At 37.3% G+C, this 23,884-nt stretch overlaps 1 protein-coding gene across 1 annotated transcript in view; it reads left to right on the top strand.

The window, feature by feature from the left end:
- Nucleotides 1-556: 556 nt before the first annotated feature.
- The window catches only part of MAK (male germ cell associated kinase), a 30,436-nt gene continuing 7,108 nt past the window's right edge, over nucleotides 557-23,884 (top strand). The window contains 15 exon segments of the mRNA XM_030492207.1: nucleotides 557-668; nucleotides 5,667-6,008; nucleotides 7,681-7,735; nucleotides 8,671-8,792; nucleotides 9,835-9,914; nucleotides 11,622-11,754; nucleotides 11,843-12,014; nucleotides 15,065-15,232; nucleotides 16,967-17,287; nucleotides 18,316-18,488; nucleotides 19,055-19,184; nucleotides 19,633-19,636; nucleotides 20,872-20,903; nucleotides 20,905-20,980; nucleotides 20,983-21,003. Of these exon segments, the coding sequence (XP_030348067.1) occupies nucleotides 5,908-6,008; nucleotides 7,681-7,735; nucleotides 8,671-8,792; nucleotides 9,835-9,914; nucleotides 11,622-11,754; nucleotides 11,843-12,014; nucleotides 15,065-15,232; nucleotides 16,967-17,287; nucleotides 18,316-18,488; nucleotides 19,055-19,184; nucleotides 19,633-19,636; nucleotides 20,872-20,903; nucleotides 20,905-20,980; nucleotides 20,983-21,003 (1,588 nt within the window). The 5' untranslated portion in view covers nucleotides 557-668; nucleotides 5,667-5,907.

Here is a 23,884-nt window from a genome sequence, read left to right as displayed (position 1 = left end):
GTATTACAGATAGGAGTTCCTGTACAAGTCCTAAGTATGCAGTGGCTTAGCTGGTGGCTGCATTTAATACATCAAGGCCAGGATGGACAGGGCTTTGAGCAACCTGCTCTAGTGGAAGGTGTCCCTGCCCATGGCAGGGGGTTGGAACTGGATGATCTTTAAGGTCCCTTCCAAGCCAAACCATTCTGTGATTCTACGGCCATTAACAATAACGATAGTAAAGACACCCTCACGGTGATCTGGTGTATCACGGTGCCACCTCCAGGCAGCCCGTGGGCCGGCTCTTGCTCCTGCTTCGCATCACTAGCTTTCGCACCGACTTTCGGCCGGTCACCGTCTCCCGTCCCCTCCGCTGCCCGGCTCCGAACACCCTCGTGGGCAGCACCTGCACACAGAGAGGTGACCGGCTCCTGGCTCCTCTACGTGCCCACCCGCCCGTGCCTGCATGCAGGTGTGCACCTAGGCATAAACCCCTAAGCAAGCACCCCATCCCCACGCCCCGCAGCGCCCGCCCGCCTCCCGTGCGCCAATTGACCGCGGCGGGCGGGGCGGGGCCAGCGGCAGGCCCCTCCCTCCCCGGCGGCCCGGCACTGTCGTCCCGGCGACGCGGCGGAGCGGCCCGGCGGCGGCAGTTGGTGGCGGGCGGCGGCCCCGCCCGCAGCGCCACAGTGAGTGGGGCAGCCGCGCTCGGGGGTGGGCGGGGAGCGGGAGCTGGGTCGGCCCGTGGTGGGCGTCGTAAGCGGGTGTCCCCCGGGGCGGGGGCCCCACCGGCGTGAAGGAGCTGCCGGTGTAGGCTGGAGCGGGAGCAGCCCGGCGCCCGGCATCCGTTCCTGAACAGGGTGGCTTCCCCTTGACCCTAGGGATGGATGGGCTGGGTCACCGGCGGCCTGTCCTCGGGTGCTGGAGGAGCTATCCCGCTCTGTAGGGCTGGGCGTGGAGCGTGTGGAGATGGGGATCCTGCCTGCTTTGGCTTCGGGAAGGCCGGTCCAGGCCTTGGCAGCCCGAAATGTGCAGGTTTTTTAAAAGGAGGTGAATTTTTATTCATGAGAACCAGGGTGGAACTTCCAGGGCAGGCGGTCTTGAGTTTCGTGGCCTGAATAAGCAAGAGGAGGGTTGTGCTCTCCTTTCTGCTCTGAGCGTGTATTAAGTTAGGTAACTGCATCATTGGGAGATGACTGAGTGGCATCAGGTGAAACTAAAATTTGTATGGAAATGGGCATTTTTGGAAACTTACAGTGGTGCAGGGACATTGAAACACGAGAGTAGCCTCTGTTCCTTCTCCAAGGCTGGAGACTCGAAAGTCTGGCAGCAGGTCTCAATGAAACCACTCATTGCAGTGCAGAAAGAGGTTCTACAGGGGTGGGAGGAGGTAACCTTCTTGGCACGGAGTGGCAGCATCCAGGCAGGTCACTGCTGGAACATCCTGAAAGAGTTGGTGTGCCTCATTTTGGTTTGAAACCAGAAACCAGAAACTCCAGCAACCTGGAGTTTCCTGCTTTTTGATATGTCCCATCCTGAATGGGGCATACCAAAATACATACAAATGTTTCACAAATAAGTGAAACAACATATTAGACTTTTGAAAATAATTTTTTGCTTTTTTTTTTTTAATATTTAAGGCAGTATATTTGAAAGTACAAATTTTTGTCAGTGTTATTAATTCTTGCTTGCAGCTGAGCTGTCATGCTTTTAAATAACCGCTGGCCTTTTGATTAGAGTAGTGGATTTGTCATTAATCTCAAGAACTGGATCCACCTGTCATGGGACCTGATTAATGTCAGCTTTAGTGATACACAGTCACTACAAAGAAGGTTCTTGTGGCAGCAGTTTGTTGGTATGTGGTTGGTTGGTTGGTTGTTTTAACTCATAAAATCTGTGCAGTACACGCTGCACTGTGTGGTGCTGCCAGATTTGAACACTGAGAGTAATACCATGTTCTGTGAATGGTTTTGGTGATTTCAGCAGTTACTGTAAACAGGTTGGTGAAATTGGGTTGAAAGTGCTTTGCTTATCTGTGTGGGAGGTCTTTATTGGGTCATATATCCTAGTCTGTATTTCAATTTGAGGGTAGCCTGTTTAGCATGCAAATGTAAAACTTCTGGTAATGCCTAATACTTGTATGGCAGAAATGCAGATGATTTGCTGTTATTCATTACGTTTTGAAATGTAATTCAGACATTACAATAATCTAAAGTTGCGGCTTAGAATAAAACAGCAGAAGTGCAGTAAAAGTGAAAATTTGCTTAAATTATTTAGTACTTGTTCAGATTCTCTAAATTTACACAAATTACTAGATTCTTTCAAGCCATTGTATTTTGTCCTCTATATGTCCCCTGCTTTAATTCTTTAATCTCATGTGGAGAGATTATGGGCGGGATGTCATTAAGAGTATCAAACAAGCTGTTGTTTACAGTAAGATTTCTCTTTTCAGTTCGGTAGCTGACTATTATGACAGTTTTACATTTTAGAGCTTTATATCACTGAGGAAATGTCATCATACAAGCTTTAGGATGGGAAAAGCCACTTCAGCGACTTGTGTTAACCAGAACAGGTAGATCGAGCCATTCCTTTTCCCCAGGTTGGTACAAAAGAGAAAACTGAACTGCAAATTTGAAAAACAAATAGAGACAACAGAGAAAAATATTGCACGCCTGAGTTGAGTACGTGTGGTGCCAAGTACGAAGCATGCAGATGCCTGTTGTAGTGCAACGTGAATCCCTAGAGCGTTTACATTCTAACTCCTCATGCACTGTAATTCCAGTAAGAGCGAAATAAGCCCTGACCCTGATGTCGCACCAGGCTGGTAAATGCAAGTACTTGGCAGCATCATTTATTCTACTATCGGTGAGCAGTAGTGGTTAGAGTCTTGCAGGATCCAGTGCTGTGCTGCTTGGCCAGCAAACCTCTGTCACCCTACAGCATTTATTTTGGGCTACTGCATGCCATAACATTGCCGTAAAACTGACCATTTAGTTGTCCACAGAACTCTATCAATGCTTGTAGATAGTTCTGTATGAAGGATGAATTCTCTAAGAGAGTCACATGTGATACCTGCAGTCCTTTTTTTCACTGCATTTGGTTAGTTTTCAGTTGATGATGTCTCATGATGAGTTACCTCATTTGCCTTTGTTGTTAACTGTAAGTGATCAAGACAACTCTTTCATGAGAGTCATCAGCGGAATGGCCTAGCATGGATCTGCGTGGTGGTAAGTGTATGTGGTGTGTATGATGGTACATAGATATCACTGTTGGGGTATGTAGTTTTCACATCTGGTTTTGTGCATTTCCATAGAGCGAATTTGATGCTTCTATTTGACTATTGAAGGAACGTGCTGACATTTCTGTACTTTACTTGGCTAATTTTTTTCATACCCTAAAAATTACAATATACGGCAGAAAAGGAGTAAGGTAATAAAAATGCATTACAAACAGACAAAATGCACAATCGTGTGTGTAATGTGTTACATTACGTAGGACTGCTGGGGGGAAGAAACACTGTATGTGGTGTTGTTTCAGATGCACATGCTGAAATAACAGAATTGGACAAAAGGAATGATTGTAAAAGCATGTGATTAATTTATACTCCAAAAATAACTAGGAAAGCTGATAGGATTTAGGCAACAAAATTAGATGGCTTAAAGGTCAAAATTTGAGGTTTGTGTCTAGATCTGGGTCTATTTATAGCAAATACAGAAGTTTTCATCTTGGTGTTTTGGTTCACTTTCTCTCATCAGAGAGCAAAAGGTTGGGCATGCAATGCGTGCGTGTTCTCCAAATTTTTAGTGTATGTAACTCTAGGACTTCAGGCTCAGGCCCTCTTTGGCTGATATTGCTGAGTCCCCTCCGAAAACCGTGTCTTAAACAATGTACAATGATATTTGTTGAAACAGAAATGCAGGCACCCAAATCCTGTTACATTTAACTTCATGTTGTATGAAAGTGCAGCTTAGAACTCAGTCATAATTTGAATTGTCTATGATTGTTACTTGTTAAATCTGGTTTTTAGCTTTGTTATAGAACATGCTATTAACCAGTGATCTAATTTTACTACAGCGATAGCTTGGGGGGGGGCATGGATAAAAACTTTTTTATGTTTTTCACTGCCAAACTGGTGGGTGTCTGGTGCAAAGATTACAAATTGAGATGTCTACTAGATCACCTGTTACTGGCATCTTGACAGCTGATGTAAGATTCCTCCCTGGTAACAGAAGCAACAGGGAGTAACAAGGTGTATGTTACAACTTCTCCAAGGAAGCAGCATTTCAAGTAGTAAGAGCTTAGAAACATCAGTGTATTGTCCAGGCAGATGTTTCCTTTACACAGCAGGCTAGTCTACCTGAGAATGCTGCATTTACTCTTGTAAGAGGCCAATTTTATGGCTGATTTTCACCAGGCCTGTAAATGTCAGGCCTGAGGCTTTTTACCAGCTGAATTTGAATTCCTTAATCTGTTTGGACAGCCTTACTAGCCTGTAGCTAATTCTGACATAAGGATAAGGACTACAGAGTTGCATGCAAAATCCTGCATCTTCTGTAGAAGTAGGCTAACAGTGAATGCCAGTTAATTTGAGCTTTATTTTGCATTTTCAGATAGCAGAGACAAAAGGTAGAGGTAAGGCTGGAATTTGTTTAGCAGGCCATGGTTGGTTTGTGCTAAAGCCATTTGGGTTACAGTGAATAAATGGTACAGTGATTGGTTGCTAGTTTTTCCTAGGCCTTCATAAGTGGATGACTGTTGTGAGTTTGCTTGAGTACCTTAACATCAGTTTTTAGGATTACATCTAGTAGGCAGCCAGTGCTAAGGTTAGAGTTGGGATTTGTACATAGGACCTATAGGAACTGGCCTTCATCTGAAGTGGTAACAGGTAGTATTGTGTATAACAAAAGCTAGGGATCAGATTCAAGTTTGGATCAGGATTCAAATTAAGGTTTACACATATTCAAAGATGAAGATTCAACATTGATTAATATGAATTCTTTTCCAAATGACGATTCACATCTAGCCTTCCATACCAATGCACATGAGCTCTATACTTCTTTCTGCAGGCCTTGTAAAACTGAACAATAAATTGAACTCTTCAGTCACTGCTGTGCCTAATCCTAGCTATGGCTATAGACTAAGAATTCTGCGAACTTCAGAGCAAGATATCCAAGTACATTTACAACAACTCAATTGATCTTGGTGAAGAATGCAGTGTTTATTTTGCTTCTTCACTAACTGTACACATAGCAAACCTGCTTGCGCTACGAATCCAAAACACAGCATTAAGCTCTAGGTTTACGACAGCACCCTATGCAAACTTTGGGTTCTTGTGTCTGTTTTCTCAAACTTCAGCCTTGCCTTCATTACAGATTAGGAACCTGCTGCTGTCTGCAAATCAAGAATAAGAAGTTCCGTTAGAGCACACCAGCCTTAAACACACTTCTCTGGTTCTTGGGAATTACAACAGTAATCTTGGCTCTCCAGTCTCTGTTTACTCTAACTCTAATCCTAGACTAAGCACCTTCTGTGGTTTGAAGGATTTAAAGGAACTAGTTACATCGAAGAGTTCTAATTAAAGAAATGGGGGTTGTTATTGTTGGCAAATAGTAGACTCTCCTTCCTAAAATCCTAAAATACTGCAAAATTACTTACTACCCTCTTTTTTGTTTGTTTGTTTGTTTTAGGACGTATATAGGAATGACCATGTTCTTCTGTCTCTTGAATTTTATATCTGGATCTCAAAGTAACTGTAATTTAGAGGAGAGTAGTGAATATCCTGTACCATTATGAGAAGATTTTCACCAACCTAAAACAGTCTGGAAAAAAATTCTCTAAGAAAATCAAAGATTGTAGAATCCTTTAATAAGACAGAAGATATTTAGAATTTATAAGATTTTGGCTATCTAGGTTTTTAAAAAAAAAAAAATGAACCGTTACACAGTCATGAAACAGCTAGGTGATGGCACCTATGGCAGTGTGTTGATGGGCAAGAGCAACGAGTCAGGAGAACTTGTGGCTATCAAAAGGTATGTGACATCTCAATTCAGTAAAGTATGTGCCAAAGCTTAAAGATTTTCACTTTTAACTTTATTGTCGTCTCCATCTGTGTAGAATAGAAAGAAATGTCCCTTTTCTTTTTAAGGAAACAAACATAACAATTAATTTTCTTAATTAAGGTGCTTAATGAGGTGATTGTGGGTCAGCCTTCAGCTAACAGATCAATAGAGAGACTCATCAGTTCATATAAGTTACTGGTTTACCTTGGCTTATAAAATTGCATGCTCCTTTTGTTCAGTTCAAACATGCTTTCTTCTAAAAATGGTGTTGGTTGCTAACACCGAAGGAAAAGCAAAACTGAATGTGCAGTTGATTAATTAGGGGAGTTGTTTATTTACATGAATTGTAAGAATAACCATCTTAATGAGTGGATTTGAAAGGCCTTCCCACCCCCAGAGATCTTTTTAGGTGCTGCATTATGTTTGAGATATTGTTACAATGATAAATACCAGGTAACAATCTGGTCAGGTAAACAAAGGCTGTCTCCTTGGATCCAATAAAGTCGTGCTGTGCATAGCCATCCGCATTGTCATACTTCTTTAAAAAGATTTTTACAAAACAACAATTGTACTACAGGAGCGGGGAAGTTCCCCTTATATTCCTACAGAACTGCAAGTTGAAATATCAGAAATTGTGTGTTGCTGAGATTTTTTCTTTTCCATTTATGGATTTACTGCAGAAAGATAATTGTAATATAATTAACTTCTGTTTTAAGAATTTCTGAGAATTTCACATTTCCCCTTATACTGCTAGTACTATTAAGTAAGTTGTTAATATTAATCTAAGCTAAAAGAAAAAAAATCTGAAATTTATTATTTTCGTTATTTTTAGGCAGGAGCAGCATTTTGTGGGAAGTGTTTTTCATTCTCATGATTTCAGGATGTGGAATTCTTTTGTGTGATTTTTAAATTTGGAATTTGAGGGGGGTCAGTTTTGGTTGAAGATACTTTTATTTTAAATTAAAATCATGGGTTTAAATCTCTTCACTCTAGCCACTAGAACTTTACACAAACATAGCACTGACGTTCACAACCCCATCCCAAAATCTCAGCAGCACCAAATATCCATGTTTGTATCTATGCCAGACTTACAAATAAATGTATTACACGCTTTTATATTAGACTGTTGTATGTATGGCTATTGCTTGATGCTTGAAACCATGTTTATTTGGTATTTAATACCTTGGAACAGGTTTGTAAAAATGGCTGATTGAGTCAGATGCTTAATAAGAATGTTAAGCAGTCAAGATACTTTGTAGATTTCAAAAATATCATTCTCCTGGTTTCCTAGAGTCTGCATCTTAAGCACAAATAAGTGATTTTTCTGGTTTGAAATATCCATGTTTTATGAGCAGTGTTGCTGTTGCTCTCCTTATTATTAAGAGCACAATTTAAATTATACAAAGGGATTTTGTCTCCCTGATGCCTTGGAGTATCATTGTTTCTCTGGCTCTACTCCTCTAAAACTATGTTTGCAGTGATTAATCATCAAACACTTTTCTTGCAACTCTTAGAGTTGAGTTTGGTTTTAATTATATTGCTGATGGGTATTCTAGAGTGTTTTAAATTGAGTTCAAAATACAGCTAATGCTACATTCTGTGCTGCTCACTTAAAATACTTTATCTTGAACTTGTATTTCAGAATGAAAAGAAAGTTCTATTCATGGGATGAATGTATGAACTTGAGAGAAGTCAAGGTAAAACGGTGAACATAGCACATTTAAAAATAAGTGTCTGGTTAGGTTTGCATGAAGGAAAAGGGCATCTAAAATGTCCAACCATAAGCCCAAACTCTGAACTCTTTAAATGAGGGTGACGGATTGCACAGACCACAAAAACTTCTAGAGCTCCTGCTGCTTGGTGGAATATCCCACTGTTCTCAAGCAGTGGCCACGTCTCACAGCCAACCTCTTGTCTTTGAGAGGAAATAAAGAAATGGATTTTGCATGTGTGTTTTTGAGTTTTCCCATCCTGCTTTTTCATTTTACTAGCAGATTTCTAGGTATATATCCAGTCCTTATATCTTGTATTTGGGGTATTTGCAGAAAGCACTGGGAGTTTTGGCTAGCTGAATGATAGAATAACACTTGAAATTCAGGGCTTAAATTCCAACTCATCCCATGTTTCAGGCATCTGATTTTCTGTATATACAAAACTCCCTAACAAAGGAGTTGGGCATCCATAGTTTAGGTTTAACTTACTGGAGATTGCACGTAATCAGTATCTCCAAAAAGAACACCTGTGAGATGATCCTTCTTCACTAAAGTTTCATAACAAAAAAAATTGTTGGGTTTTCTTATTCAGTTCTGTGAGCAAGAGCTGTTACACCTTCAGAACTGTCTTTCATTGTAGGGAATTAGGCTTTTGTGTTAATTTTCACTCCAGCTATGATGAAACCCCTAGAAATAGAAGGTTTAAACTACTATTAATATTATTACTGCTTTTATTTTGAAATTGATTTTAGATGCTATTTGGTGGTTCTTTGAAACAGGCATTACAAGATAAATATGGCCTGTCAGATTGACATATTTTGTAAATTCTGTGCTAGAAACTTACATGTTAAAAATTTAGCTCTCCTAAGGAGTCAAAGTCATTGTCGAGTTACCTGAACCCTTATTTTACTCTATTACAGTCTCTGAAGAAGCTAAATCATGCCAATGTAATAAAATTGAAAGAAGTCATACGAGAAAATGACCACCTTTACTTTGTGTTTGAATATATGAAAGAAAATCTTTATCAGCTAATGAAGGACAGGTATGTCTTTTTCACAAAACAAATACCATGCCATCTTGTTTTATTTAGTATTTTGTATGCTGCCTTGAAGAGCACATTGGAATTTCTGGGTTTGGCTCTTGTTGCAGCCCCATTGATGTGAACAGGAGTTGCTGCATCTGCTTATCTAAGGGTAGAATTTTGTAATGTTCTTGGAAATAACAGTTTGTTCAGTTGTTTACACAATAGTTTGCATGTCTCTGGTGTGTAGAGCCATGAGAGAAATCCCAAGTACTTTTTTTTTTTTTCCTTTTTTTTCCTTTATTAGCCTTCACTTTAATGTATGAAGGATTGGATAAATACTGTTCATTCCGCTTTTGCTCATGGATTTGGCTTAAGGTGGGGATGGTCATCTGCATGTACCTGCATGCATGCTCATAAGAACGACCTATTTATGGACTGTGTGGTGTTGCAATCTTGGACAAACAGTACATAGCAAGGCTTGAAAGGTGGACTTTGGAATAGGACCAGCCTTTTCAGTAACATTTTCCTTTGCTGAATTCTTTTGCCTTTAATGTATGTTTCCTTCAGACATTGTCATGCTTTTTTACTTCCTCATGTGCAGAGCTCTTAGGTTCGCATCCCGACATAGCCGATAGTGATACTAGCGCTATGTTACCCTACAACTGGGAAGCATTGCTCTCAGGGTTCACTTAAGGTTATCACCACTGGGTAACACACCTACCACAGTGCTGCACTGTGCAGCCTCTTCCTTGCTTCATTATTGTGCATTCCATGTTCATCTGGTCAAGCACACCACTGGCCAACCAGCTTCTACAGAGAGGTAGGATCGTGAGCCTCCCTGCAGCAAGTCCCTCTGCAGCACTTTCAGTAAGTGAGTGAAATTAAGGTCCGCCAGCAAGTGAGTTTTGAGATGAGGACTAGTTGTATATGTCTGTGCGTAAGATTTGATGGGTCCATTTTCATCTGTTCACAATGTGTTATGCAAAATAATAAACATGTATATTCTGAAAATACATTATTCTTTTTAATTACATGACATTGTTAATCTGTTTCTTCACAGAAACAAGTTGTTCCCTGAGTCGGTTATCAGAAACATGATGTATCAGATATTACAAGGGCTAGCTTTTATCCATAAACACGGTAGGTTTCGTACTAGAGTCTAACTGCGTAGCACTTTTTTAGAAAATAAGATAATGCACAGCAATAACATGAATAAAAATATCTAGCAAAGATTATTAATTATCTCAAAAATTAATCTTATCTATTTGAAGTATGGTACATTTTTAAACTATACCTGACGTTACACTTTGTTTTCCTATAATCGGTTTTTCTTTTCTTTTTATAAGCATTGGATATTGTTCATACACTGTTGAGTGCTTTTTTTCCCACCATAGTTACCAGATGAATAAACAAACTAAAGAATCTTGTATCCTGTGCTATGTTATGCATTTCTCTTTCCTCAAAAAGATCTGTTTAAGGAGCATTGACACTTTACTATAACTAATATGATACCCTACATCTAAAAAAATTATTAAAATAACTTATTCGCTAAATTCAAATGGTCTCCTCAACAATTACAACCTGGTTTCAAATATATTTTAAGAGATAGGGCTTTTCTAGGAATTATAAGCATAGTCTGAGTAAGAGGTTCTGTGTGCTCACAACAACAACAAAAAGTTTCACAGCATTTACAAAACTTTTAATGTTCATGTTTAATATCTGTTCACAAATTGCATTCTGAGATACTGGTATTAAGCTCATTTGCATTTAAAAACTCTCATGCTCAACTCTTATTTTGTACTTGTCCTTCACATCACATTTCCAAATACAATAAAATGTTAGTTGAAAATGAAACAAGGAACAATGTTCCCAGTAATTTCTGACTTGTTTTCATGCACCCTGGTGAGGCTTGTCGATGAATTCAAATTGCCCAAAATTGTCCTTCCATGTCTTTCTGTTCAAGATCATAAACAGTTCTGTGATCAGTAGCATTCTCTTCTTCTTCCTCCTCTCTACATGAAATGAATAAGAAAATTAGAATTTAAGAAAAACTGCTACTTTTAAGTTAGCATATTAATATTTTGGTTTGACCATAAGTGTTTGGGAATGACAGGTATGATAAATTTGAACATTTACACTTCACTGTAATAATTTCGGCCAATTTCTTGCAGTGGTTGTCAGTTTCTGAATGTAGAAATTGAATGCTTTATTGTAGTAAGTGCATTTCAGTCAAATTGATTTATAGTATAACAAATTGTGTGTACCAGTTAAACGGCAGAATTGATTTGCTTAGCGACAGAACTGCTGTCCAGGTATGCAGGTGCTCAAGCCAACAGCAAGTAATCAAGAACCTTTATTTTGATATCTTTTATATGTCTGTACCTGCAAATTGTTGTCACAATGATAAATAAACTAGTTTAAAATTGTTCAGGGAATTTTATTAATCAAGTAAGTGTGTCAGATGCTCAATTTTCTATTACCCAAAACTGACAAAGCAGTTCTAGTTTTTGCAAAAGATTTCATTCTGACATTCTGAAATTGGTTTATTTGATAATGCTGCAATAGCCGATTAATTTTCTTCAGTGTGTTAATGACAGCTTACATTTGTTAATTAAAGAATACTTGGTGTAATAATCACCAGAGGGAAAAACGTGTGTGCTTGTTGGGGGGAAGGGTACCATTTTTTTCTGTTGAATTAAAAAAAAAAAAAAAAGATGCCAAAAAACCCCCTATATTTTTCCAAAACATCCCAAAGCAAAGTAAATTTTGGATTACTCTAGTAGAGATTGCTGTTTAAGAAACAGTGATAGAATAATTCACTGTTCTTTTCCATCCGGTCTTCTATAGGTTTTTTTCATAGAGATATGAAGCCTGAAAACCTTCTCTGTATTGGACCAGAACTGGTGAAAATAGCAGATTTTGGTTTGGCTAGAGAACTAAGATCTCAGCCACCTTATACAGATTACGTTTCTACCAGGTGGTAAGTATATTAAGTTAATACATTATTTTAATTAATTAGCTTTCTCTTACCATTTAAATTTATCTATTATTTCTTTCCATCCTCACAGGTACCGTGCTCCTGAAGTTTTGCTAAGATCATCTATCTATAGTTCACCTATTGATATGTGGGCAGTTGGCAGCATAATGGCTGAATTATACACACTAAGACCTCTTTTCCCAGGCACAAGTGAAGTAGATGAAATCTTCAAAATTTGCCAAGTATTAGGAACTCCAAAGAAGGTAAGACTCAAAAAAATTCACACAATTGTATTTAAATAAATAAATTTAAAAAATTACTATAAAACATTGAATGTTAGCTCTCTTTTGGAACATCCATATAAATTATGGTTTTAGTAAGTTTCCTGCAGACATAAGGTTTTTTCAACTGTATGTATCTTAAACTTCCATTAAGGCACGTAATGCTAGTCTTTTGTTGTGTATCAGCATCTGTTGTATGCCATACTATTATGCGTAGGCTTGCTCTCGTGTAATGAAAGCCAGATAAAATTGTTTAGTTCAGTTATTTAAAGCTATGCATACTGGAGAGAACATCAGAAGTCTCCTAGAATTCCATTTTGCCATAGTCAATTTGCTTCTCTTTCTTAAAAGTGTAATTCTTCTAGGCTGGCACCCAGAATTTGGAGCTTGTGGAAGATACCATAAACAAGATAAATTACGCTTTTCTTAATATTAAAGCATAAAGGAAATATTTGATCTCAAACACAAATCTCTCATAAATATTATTAGCAATAGAAAGTCATGGAGGAAAAATGTGCACTATTTTAGAGAAGCAGCAAATATTGTCAGTTATTTCTGGACAGACTAAATACTATTTAAAATTACAAGGAACATTTGGGTAATGCGTATAAAAATATGCAATTATATTTACTTCAGTTAAAATGTTGTTTTAACAAATGGATATATGAACATGCAAGAAAATAATAAGCTTATTTCAAAATATTGAATAAACTGAAAAATACCATAGAAGTTTTAGTGGGTTTTTTTGAAAATGAGGTAAGAAATAGGAGATGTATATCGGTACTTTATGGGTACAAACAGAACTTGGTGAGATAACTGACTGAGCACAGAGTCTCTAGCTCTGGAAAATGTGTGAGTGGGAGAGAAAAACATCAATTTCATTAGTGTTCTACTGATATAAAATACAGCATAATTCTTGTCCAGTAAAGGATCTGTTATCAATAGAGAAGTGAGGAACAGAAATAGATTAAGCTACCTAGGAACACGCAAAGCTTGAAGTGGTGCAAAAACATCCAAGAGAACATACTGAGAAATAGCTGCAAACTCATGACAGATTAGAGAGTAAAAGGTCAGAGGTGGAGAGTTATAGATGATATGTTGGGGAAGTGAAAACTGAGTCTAGAGGAGTAAGTGAAAATTGGCTATCATAGTGTAAAACAGTGCTTGTTATGGACAATTGTATATCAGAAATAACGTGTAATATGAACAGTATTTTAAGACTCAAGTTTTCAAACACAGATGGTAAGTTTCTTAAGCAGCTCAGAAGTCTCAGATAGCAACAAGAATATTTTGATGGATATGAAGAATATCTGAGAGAGCAACATAAGCGCTTCTGGAACATTTGCAATGTTTAGCATAAACAAGTTCTGGAAGTGCAGGCTGTGGGATCAGGAAGCTTCAGTTAGTTCCATTGTGCCCCTGTCATTTGTGGGGCAGACTTGGGAATTTTATCTCCTTACAACAATGCTAAGGCATCCCCTCTTCAGGGAGATTACTGTATGAGACGAGTACTTAAATATTATATTATTGGAATGATCACAACAAATGATGCATTTGTTACAAATTGTTCAATTGTTACAAATTTGTTACGTTGTTCTGCATTCTGAAAAACATAACCAGTTATTTTAATAGTCTGGTTTTGCAGATAGTTTTACAAGCATGTTTTTTTTCAAACATACATTTTCATTTATTCCATTTTCCTGCAATAAGGAATTACAAGGATTATGCCCAGAAGCTATCTTCATTCCAATTTGCCTTCCTTTGTTTAAGTCTGTAATACCATACTAATGACATCTGTGAGTTTGATTTTTTTTTTTTTAATAGTGACATGCAACTGTTTTGCTTTATTTAATAAATGAAGTTGCTTTATTTATAAAATTTTGGTTTATTTATTTTATAAATAAAGCAATAAGTTGTACCATTCAAGTACTGACTGTGATGGTGCACTTGTACTATGCCAGTTTAACAAAAAGGCTGCTGACAGTCTGAAAAGGAAAGATGAAATAAATGCATTTTCATTAGTTGAAGGTTGGCAATGGCACTTTCAATAATTCCAAATTTTTTTTTTTTAATTGAAATGTATTTTTCATTTTTGCACTTGATCTGTTTTCATCCTATCCCTGCACTTCACTAGTTCAGCATGCAACCCTTGCTACTTTGTTCTAAATTGTTCTTTTATCACTGTCGCTGGCAAACAGAATGTCATCTGATCCAATAAGGGAGGGAGAAATATATACCTTTTAATGTATAAAAAGGCTGGGTTAGAGAGAAGAAATAAATAGTCCTTCTTGGTATCCACGGATGGTAGCAGACTCGGCAATGGTCTTTTATTGTCATAAGAGAAACCTACATTTTTCTATCTTGTGCAGAATTAAGCTTTGGAATAAACTGTTCAGAGCAGTTGTGGAATGCCACTGGAAGCTTTTCGAGACTAACACCTGTCAGGAAGGGACAAGGGCACGGATTAGATGATCTCTTGAGGTCTTTGATAATTCTATAGTTCTATATTCAAACAATACAATTATCAGGCAATGAAGGACTTCAGGATTTACTTTTGGAAAGTTAAAACACTCAAAGAAAAAAGTTTATCTGGTGGTCATGTTGTTGTCTTTTTTTTCTGTTGTAATAGTGTCTAATTATGATTTAATTATTCCCATAAAGAAGGTATGTTGAAGTCAACGGTTTGAGTTCATTTCTGTGGTAGATGGGATGTTCAGTACTGCTCCTGGTACTGCTGCACTCTCTTCTCCTTCAGATAAAATATGTACAGGTGTGGTACCCACAATGATAGTTCCACATTTACCTACAGGATTGAGAAGAACTGCCACTGGAGACTACTGTTGAGTTCACTGGTGTAATAATTGTAAATAGGAAATAATTGGAAAGTAAGAATGCCTGTTTTCCACTATGTAGGAAGAAGCTGTGCAGAGCAAGTGTGACTCAAGCTGCATAAAATTAAATTTGATCTAATAACTCAAACATATATAGTCTTTGTTCTTTTTTAGTACTGATTTTTATTTTCTTTGAAACAGAGTGACTGGCCAGAAGGATACCACCTTGCTTCTGCCATGAATTTCCGTTTCCCACAATGCGTCCCTATAAGCCTAAAAACTCTCATCCCAAATGCAAGCAATGAAGCAATACAGCTTATGAGTGATATGCTGAACTGGAATCCAAAGAAGAGACCTACAGCAAGTCAGGTCTGAGCATTTGAATGATTAAGTATAAGACTGAATTTTCTTGCATTGTTAAAAAAATTGTAGATACAGAAACTGATTCATTGTTGTAATACTGATGGCCAGAGAAATGCTTCCTCATTTTGAACACTTTGGTGAGAATGAGACTAGTAATGAGAGAGAAAGTCCTAAACCTTACCCAGCAGACAGCATAAACTCTTTAGCTATTCCTGCTATGTTGTCTTCTATATTGGCGTATTCTAAAACATTCTCTGTACGGGATAGAGAAAAATCTGAGCTGCAAGTTTCCTCAATTGTAACTATATGTCACTTCTGCTGCCTGTTTTTACCTTCCCCATCTGTACAAAGGGGGATATGTAAAATAAAACTTTACTTTTGTGAAGCTGCAGATGGAATGCAGTATGGAAGAGCTAAGGATTATTTTTACTTGGAAATGGGATGTAAACCGTACTAAGTGCTAAGAACTTTGTGAAGAACATACCAGTAGGTCACAAAGGTTGCTGTTTTTCTCCAAGTTAACTTTTAAAGAACAGATTTCAAGTACCAAACACGGTTACATATTCTACATATTCCTGATTTTTTTTTTTTTTTTTCCCCAGTGTTCATACCTACTGCGATCCTATTTAGAAGGTATAAAAGGAGAATACAATAGAGAAAGGAAAAGGACACATTGCAAGTTATCCTAGGTGGATGTAATGTCATTCAGAAGTGGTTAAGCAGATGGTACCAAGTAAAGCAACCCTTTCTCTCCACTTTATAAAGCATATCTATTGTTACAGTCACTGAGATCTAACTGTAGTCTGGTGCTATATATCTCTACACAGAATACTGCATGGTGCTTTGTGAGAGTAAACAACCAGCTTTTGCCCAAGTGAGTTATCAAGGAAGCAGCTGCAGCAGTTGTGTAATCCACAGCCAAAAGGAGAGTTTAATGCATATACATTGAAATGTGTACAAAGGCAGCAATGCTCAAGTGCAGCTGAGGCAAAACATCTCTTTGAGAACTAACAAAGTGTAGGCTCCTACCCAGAAGGAGTAGCAGAGTGCATTGTTTTGACATAGGAGGAGCTGTGTTTCTAAGATATGTCCATGCTGTTTGTCTAGCGGTGGACATTAAAAGGTCAGAGGAAAAGAATGAAATGCACATCTGCCTGAAGACAGACACTGTAGTTTCCTAATAAACACCACAAAAGCACAGCAAGCACAGTGACTGTACCTCAAAGCAAAACAAAAACAAGGAAAGCTGGTGATAAAAAAATGAAGGAGAAACTTTAATTGTAAACCCCATATATTAATATTAAATGGCAATCATTGCACTTCTGGGGTCTTGGTGGTTTGTTTGATTTTTTTAATCTGTTCATTGAGTTGCCAAAACATACTTAGCAGTGGAAACATGTAATAAAGCATGTGGTAAAGGTAGTGGAGATTCCCTGTTCTAAGATTGAAATTTGTTACTGCATGAATATAGAATGGTATTGAATGTTAAATGCACTGCAAAACACAGATTCTACAAAACCTAGAAGTTAAGGAGGGGAAGAAAGGACGTGACTGCTGTTAACATGTTACAACTGGACCCATCTTACTAAATTATATGATGGGAAGGGTTTAAAATACAGAATTACCAATTCTCATTATGCATCTGTCTTGCATCTCTGCCTTAGGGTTTGCTGAAATGCTTCAGGAACCTGCTTAAAGTAAACTTTTTGAAGTAAAATTAATATGTTGTATCTCCTCCAGGCTTTGAAGTACCCTTACTTTCAAGTTGGACAAGTTTTAGGACCTCCTCCACAGTATCTGGAGAAGCAGACTCCTATTAAAGCAGTTCAGCCAACAGAGCCAAAGCCAATTTTACCCAAACTGGAAGCTATATCCAAGCCAGAACCTCTGTCTTCACCGGATGTAGCTGACAAAACACAGCCACAGCCCCTGTCAAAGGTTAACCACCAGCCTCTCCAGCAGATTCAGTTGCCTCAGAATACCGCTAACCAGCAAGTACCAAAACAGCAGCAGCCACAGGCACAACCATTTTTACCAACTATCAATAAAACCTCATTGCCAGTAAGTTGTCTTCAATAAATACTTAGGTGGTTTTATTAAAGGTTCTTACTATATTCAGCCAGGCAATCCCATGAAAATTGTCAGACTTTTTATTAGAGGAAATATAGACAGGGTAGTTAGAGACTCATAAAGATGACAAACTGGCCACTTACTGAAATTCACAACAAATAAGAAATAGATTGCTTGTGACAACAGTGTTATGTTCATTTATAATAGCCTTTACTGTTATGCTTATGCAGTAATGTGGTTACAACAGCTATCATTATTGACTCTTGAGAAACAGTTCACAAAAACATTGTTTAGTGTACAACAGAGGCATGGAAAGGGAGAACTTTGCTCCCTTAGAAGCAATAAAACACCTGAGATTTCATCCAATTCCTAAGCTGTAAGAATTTATCAAGAGATTTTTAGCAAGATGAATATTTAAACTTTGTAATCTTGATTTTGCTTTCCACTTGCTGTAACTAAAATATGGAAGTAGTGTTAAATAATCAGGTATTCAGAAAATATAGGAAAAGCAAAACTTACAGTAGATGAGAAGGACAAATTTTGAAAATCTAGTAATTTCTTTGGAAAATGGTGTGAAGAAAGGCCTAGTAACTTTATTTGCTGTATTTACTTTGGGGCCACAACAATTGGCATGCCTAAACCTTGAGCAGATTTGCTGGAATGTTCTTGCACCAGTGTGCTACTTCTTGACAGTTCATCTACAACCACTGTTTGGAGAGCATGAGGTCCAGCCAGACACAAAGGAGTAGTGGGTCTGCAAGTAGAACATTAACTTCAGTTGTTTCAGGTAGATTGAGAAGGATAACAGTCTAAAGGAGGCTACACTCAAAATACCTGCAGGCATTATTGTTATTGTTTCTGCTTAAAATCATTCTATGACCAAAATGGGCACAACACAATGGAAAAAAAAATCCCTCAAAGTTCATAAGTGTAGTCAGGAAGTGAACTAGATGCAAAATATAAAATTATAGAATTGAATTGAAAGCTTTTTTCCCTATTTTAAAATAGAAACAAGCCAGTAGTGGCCCTCAGAATGGTGCCAGTAGGTCCTAAAAAGCTGCAGAAGACGATGGGTCAGACTTTGATTAAAGGCTATGGATAGCTGGGATGACTTGGATGACACAGAATTTGGAATGTCATGTTCAAAGAAACCTAGCATTGCCACTATTAAAAGAAAAGAAAAACAAGGAAAGTCTTTTTAGGTAAGTCCTGTAATTATAAAATTAATTATAAAATTTTTTAGGTAAACATTATCCAGTAGATTTATAGATTGATTAAGACAAATCTGCTAAAATATAAGTCACCAAAACTTCTGCAAGAATGCAGAGTGCTGGGTAAGCAGACTAGCTTTGGATGTGGTGTTGATATAGCACCAGTAGTATTCAAACAACCAAATTTGTTTTCAGGGACTGCATGGTTTAGGTATTTGTCATGGTATTAAGAAACTGTGTGTTTTACTAAAATCAGATTTACTAACTTCATTTCCTTTGTCAGTTAAGTGTGGGTTCTCAGCTCAGCCACAGTTATCCACATTTACTTTAATTCCATAGTGTTGGATACACTTTTTTTTCTTTAAAGTCCTAGGTCAAACTCCCATGAGGTATGATATTTGGCTGTTACTTTGTGGAAATAAATTTTACTGGTGAAAGTACGGTAAGAGAAGAGCCACTGTAATCTTCAGGCTAGGTCAGTTTGTGGTATTCTGAGCTGGAGCTGTTGGTCACATTTTGATTTTTGTTTGAACATCTCGATTTTCAGTGTGCCAGAACCAAAAGCTTCATTCTGTATCCAGCCAGGAGGGGAAAATAAGGTTCTGATGACAAACGATTCTGGAAGGTTAAATACATCAGCAAAACAGTACTATTTAAGACAATCAAGAATCTACCTGGTAAGGGTAAAAAGTCAATACATACGGAAAATCCAACCTATGAACAATCCACATACACTACATTTAAACTTTAGATTTCACACTGGATAATTTTGTTGTTCATAACCAGGCTAAATTTTCAAGTTGTGGCCTAAATGCCTTTCCTAGAATGTCTTTCATCATAATTAATGCAGAAGTTCCTGCCTATGTAAACGTGGAAGGGAGATCAATGCTGTCTGTACACCATAAAGGCTCACAGGCCTTCTTATGCCTAGTAACATATAAACGCCTCAGTAATATGAATCCAATGTCTCTTGGATTCTTAGGAATATATCCTGATATATTGCAAGTGTATTTGAGGACTAAAGAAATTACATAATATATAGAGAGAGCATAGTTCTCAGTTTTTGAAATATCAGGAGGTTTGGGGTTTTTTTTTTGAATTTAACGTTCTGGTAAGCACAGTTAGCCCTGTGGTAGGAAGTGTTTAGAAATACCAGCCGCTTACATTGGCGGGAATTCACATACTCGTTTCCCTTCCCAAGGTAGTCATCTTCCTTAAAACTTAATAGATAGCTTAGTCTAAATCTGGGTAATTTTATCAGGAAAATAACATGAAATGATGAAATTGCTAGGAATAAGAATGGGAGGGAGGAAAAAGAAAAATTGAATGTTTCCTTCAGTTAATATTCTGAAATATTCTATAATCAAATTATTTCCCTTGGTGTTCCATTTAGTATATTTTCTTTATTATCATGATGGTTTGCACAATTACAGTAAGTGTATCATGACATTTACTGTAATCCACGTATGAGAATTTAGGTGCTCACAGAGGAATTCCTGATTGTCAGGGAAGTTGTTTTGTTACAATGTATTACTAATTCTCAAGAATTCATTAGGCAGTGATGACCTCTGAATAGGAAATCGCTTCTTGAATGTTAAATAGGCATGCCTGAAATTCATCAGTTTAAGTGAAAACAAAAAAAGGGGGGGGGGGGGAGGAGCGCTTCCCTATCTAAAGGTAACACAAATGGAAAGTTCATCTGTATTTATCTTTTTTTAAGCATGCTTCTAATGTCTCTCTGGTTTTAGTAGAGCTTTCAGTGAGAAAGCAATAGATGTAAAAAATAATTTCAGCACTTAAGAGAATAATAGCTCCGAGGGACCATATTTGTTATTTATCCATATTACTGTAGTTCTGTTGGGCCCACCTAGATCTGGGGAGCTGCTTCATGCTGTGTAATCCTATTAACTCTTGTAATGCTCATAACATGCCAAGTAACAAGAACCTCTTTGCTCTACTCTAGCTTATCCTTGAAGAAATACCTTATTTTCAAGCCTTGAGAACCCTAGTTTTTCATAGGTATTTTTAATTTGTGCTAATTGTTTGAGTCAAAAATATCAATAATGAGACTATGGTTTTTATAGAAATTAAGCAACTGTGCTAAAAAGACTTTTTAAAAGTTGGTCTTGAAAGCCTGAAGGCGAATATGTTCTTAATAGTGTTTCTTAACTGTGTCTCTAGTTTTCATGGTTTGGCTGAAAAATCTAACCTAATCAATGGACATTGTTGTTTAAATAGATGGTGTTTACGTTATACCACAAATAATTCAGTGTTGTTTTACTGTTCTAGAAATGTCTATTTTCATTGGTTGAATTATGTTTGAGAATTGATTATTTAAACATTTTTCTACTCCCCCCCCCGAAGGTGTAAACCCTAAGAATGTCTCCTTAGCAGCAGTCAGTTAAAGAAGGATTACATGGAACCTGGAACAACCAGTTGTACTCTAAACCACTGGCACATGCTGGAGGAGGAATGACTTCAACAGAAATACTACAGGTAAAAGTGTAATTAAAAGTGGTCGCATTATATCTCATCATACTTTAATTAATTAAGACCATCTGGTTTAACTTCTGTTGTCAGGCTTAGCTTCTAGGCTGATATTTTTTTGTCTTGGTTTTAACAACAGACTCTTAAAATAACAACTTCTTCAAATGTAAATGAAGTATTTGCTTTCAGAGCATAAAGGAAATATAGACCAGCTCCTGTATAAAGTTGTGTCATGATAAATTTTGTCCATAAATCCTTGCAGACCATTATTTTACTGTGTTAATTTAAGCAAATAGTTTGACCTCATTACTGCCTGGTCAGTGTGCTATGGAACACTGTCAAACAGCAATCTCACATATGAAAACAAGATGGTGAGTGGTGTGCTTATGTAATGAAAGTACTACCTAATATTCTAAACATGTCTTTTAACAATCTGTTAGCCTTGTCCTAGATACTTTGCTGCATGAAAAGTCCCCTTATTTTCAGTAAGGAACTTGCAGTAAGGTGCCTTTTGGTACTGCAGTTTGTGAAGAATCCTATTATCAGCATTTTATAGAGTAAGACTAGTTAAAAGGCTTATCTGGGATTTAACTGAGGAAAGCATCAGACTCAAGACTAAAATCTTATCTTCTGACCACTAAGCCCTGTACTTTAAGTACACAGTCACATCACCATGTTATGGGAGGTTACCTTATTAACAACTTTGCAGCATTGTCCAGCTAGCATGCGTCCCTCCCAAACACTTTAATGCCAATAAATCACCTAGCCTTACATGCTTGTACAGAAAGAACTTCAGGTTTGTTTACATACAGATGCTGCACTCCTTTTTAATAGAAGTTTAGTAGCCATTCTGCAGTGTCAGCAAAGCTGATTTTCCCTCTGAAAGTCAGGTGAGCTGTAAGTTGTTCATCTGAAATTATGTGGAAGATTTTAGGAAGTGAAAAAATAACAGCACCTATCAGAATTTTGATGGAATAGAAGAGACTTTTTCTTTTTTAAGCAATCATCATATATACTTTTTTGTTTTCCAAAATATAGTATCTGGGTGTCTCAAAATTAATGAATTAATATATTCATAAAACAGTCATGCAAGGGAATAAGGAATAAAAAGGCCAAAAGCTGTTTCCAGAAGTATGCCTCAATAAGCTAGACATCTACCTACCAAATTGCACTGAAAATAGAATTAAGGTGCATGGTAATGGTAAAAATCCTGCTTTTGTCTTACTGGCTTACTTTGTATATCTATCAAAAGTTTGAAGAAAAAAAAAACCCCTAAAACTGATTATTTAGTATATTTGAAAATACTTGGTATTATTTCCATTGGTATCTTAATCTGCATGTGATGTTTCATGTGCTGAAGAGGCAACAATATTTAAGACACACATGAAACCGGGATAGCTGGAGTACCAATCACGGAAATACAACACATGTAAATTACGTATGTTTTCTTCTTTCATATTGACAGAACTGAAAGCTGACACTGTGCTGGTTACTGTCTAAATAATTATGTTTAGTTTATTTAAGTTGTTCTTTTTTTTTCTCCTCATCCACAACATTGCCCTAAGGTGAAATAAGATAAAAGCAAATAGTTACAAATTTTTTATGAAAAATTGTAAGGTTATGATCAGCCAACTTTGGAGATATACCTGAGTGCTTAAACTTGTGATTTATGTATTTGTGTGACTGGAATGTGGTTGCATTGTTGGTAAAAAACTTTTTTATTTTATTATTACAAAAGGACCTTGTTAAATAACTTGTTAGAGTAACATTTCCTGCTTGAAAAAAAAAGATAGGAATTAGACATAGTTACAAAGATGTCAGATATTTATTCTTTCTTGCTTTATTTTCCCTCATTTCTTTTGTATCACCTAACCAGGCTCTTCATACACTTTTTCTAAAGTTCTATCTTTCCATCTTTCTCTTCCTTTCATTTTCCCTGTCTACAGATGAGAACTTAATTATACCTATTGAAAAGCTATCATGCAAAGAAAGTTTGAATGAAAAATTAGAGGATCTGAAAGGTAATTTATAGCAATTATAGTCTGGTTCTTTTGCACATTTCCTATTTATATTTTACCTTTCGTTGTAAAAATTGCACATATAATGCAGATTCCTGACGATCATATACTTCATTTTCAGTTGTAATCTGTTTTGTCAAACCTTGCTCTCTTCATTGTGACTTCTGGACTCTTGGCACTGAATGTGCTTTAAAAGACAGAGAATATTTTATTACCCTGATTATAATCCACAGCATATCACTGCACTGTTGATGGGTAAGAGTGAAGAAGCGATCGTAAAGGAGCAGCGTATGCATCTCTCTTGAAGGACTGCTTGTTCATAACAGCACTTGGAACTTGCACCATTGACAGCATTCTGATTCTGTTACACTGATTTTACAGAGCTGTGATTGCATAGATTTTGGTGGAGTTACATCAGTGTAGGAGGGTGGAAACTCAGGTTTCCATGGAGCCTATTGTTTAATATCATTTATTGTCTAAACACACTGCTGAAAGCATTGTACAGCTGCTGGAATGTTTCACCTCTCCCCCCAGGTTCTGGCCCTTCTGGTGTGTACTGCCTGTGTGATGGGTTTCACTGCAGCTATTCATAGGGGTTTTTACACTCTTTACCCAGCAAAAATGATTCAATAACTTTATCATTATGAATTATCATAAATTCTTCATGAATTCTTCAATTCTTGATGAATTCTTCATCAATTCCTCATTATGAAGAATCAAGTATGTGTTGTTTGAGGTAGAGCATACAGCCTGGGCCACACACTTGCTGACATCTTGGCCATGAGTGTTCGTTTGTACACCTGCTGCCTAACCTCCTGGATGCCTGACGGATGAATACTTCTATAGCAAGAATCCCTTTCTTTTGTACAGGA

Source organism: Strigops habroptila, chromosome 1, assembly GCF_004027225.2.
Source record: "Strigops habroptila isolate Jane chromosome 1, bStrHab1.2.pri, whole genome shotgun sequence".
In the NCBI taxonomy this organism is placed as follows: Eukaryota; Metazoa; Chordata; class Aves; order Psittaciformes; family Psittacidae; genus Strigops; species Strigops habroptila.
The sequence above is the reverse complement of the archived record's forward strand: the minus strand, read 5'-3'. Positions and strand labels throughout refer to the sequence as shown.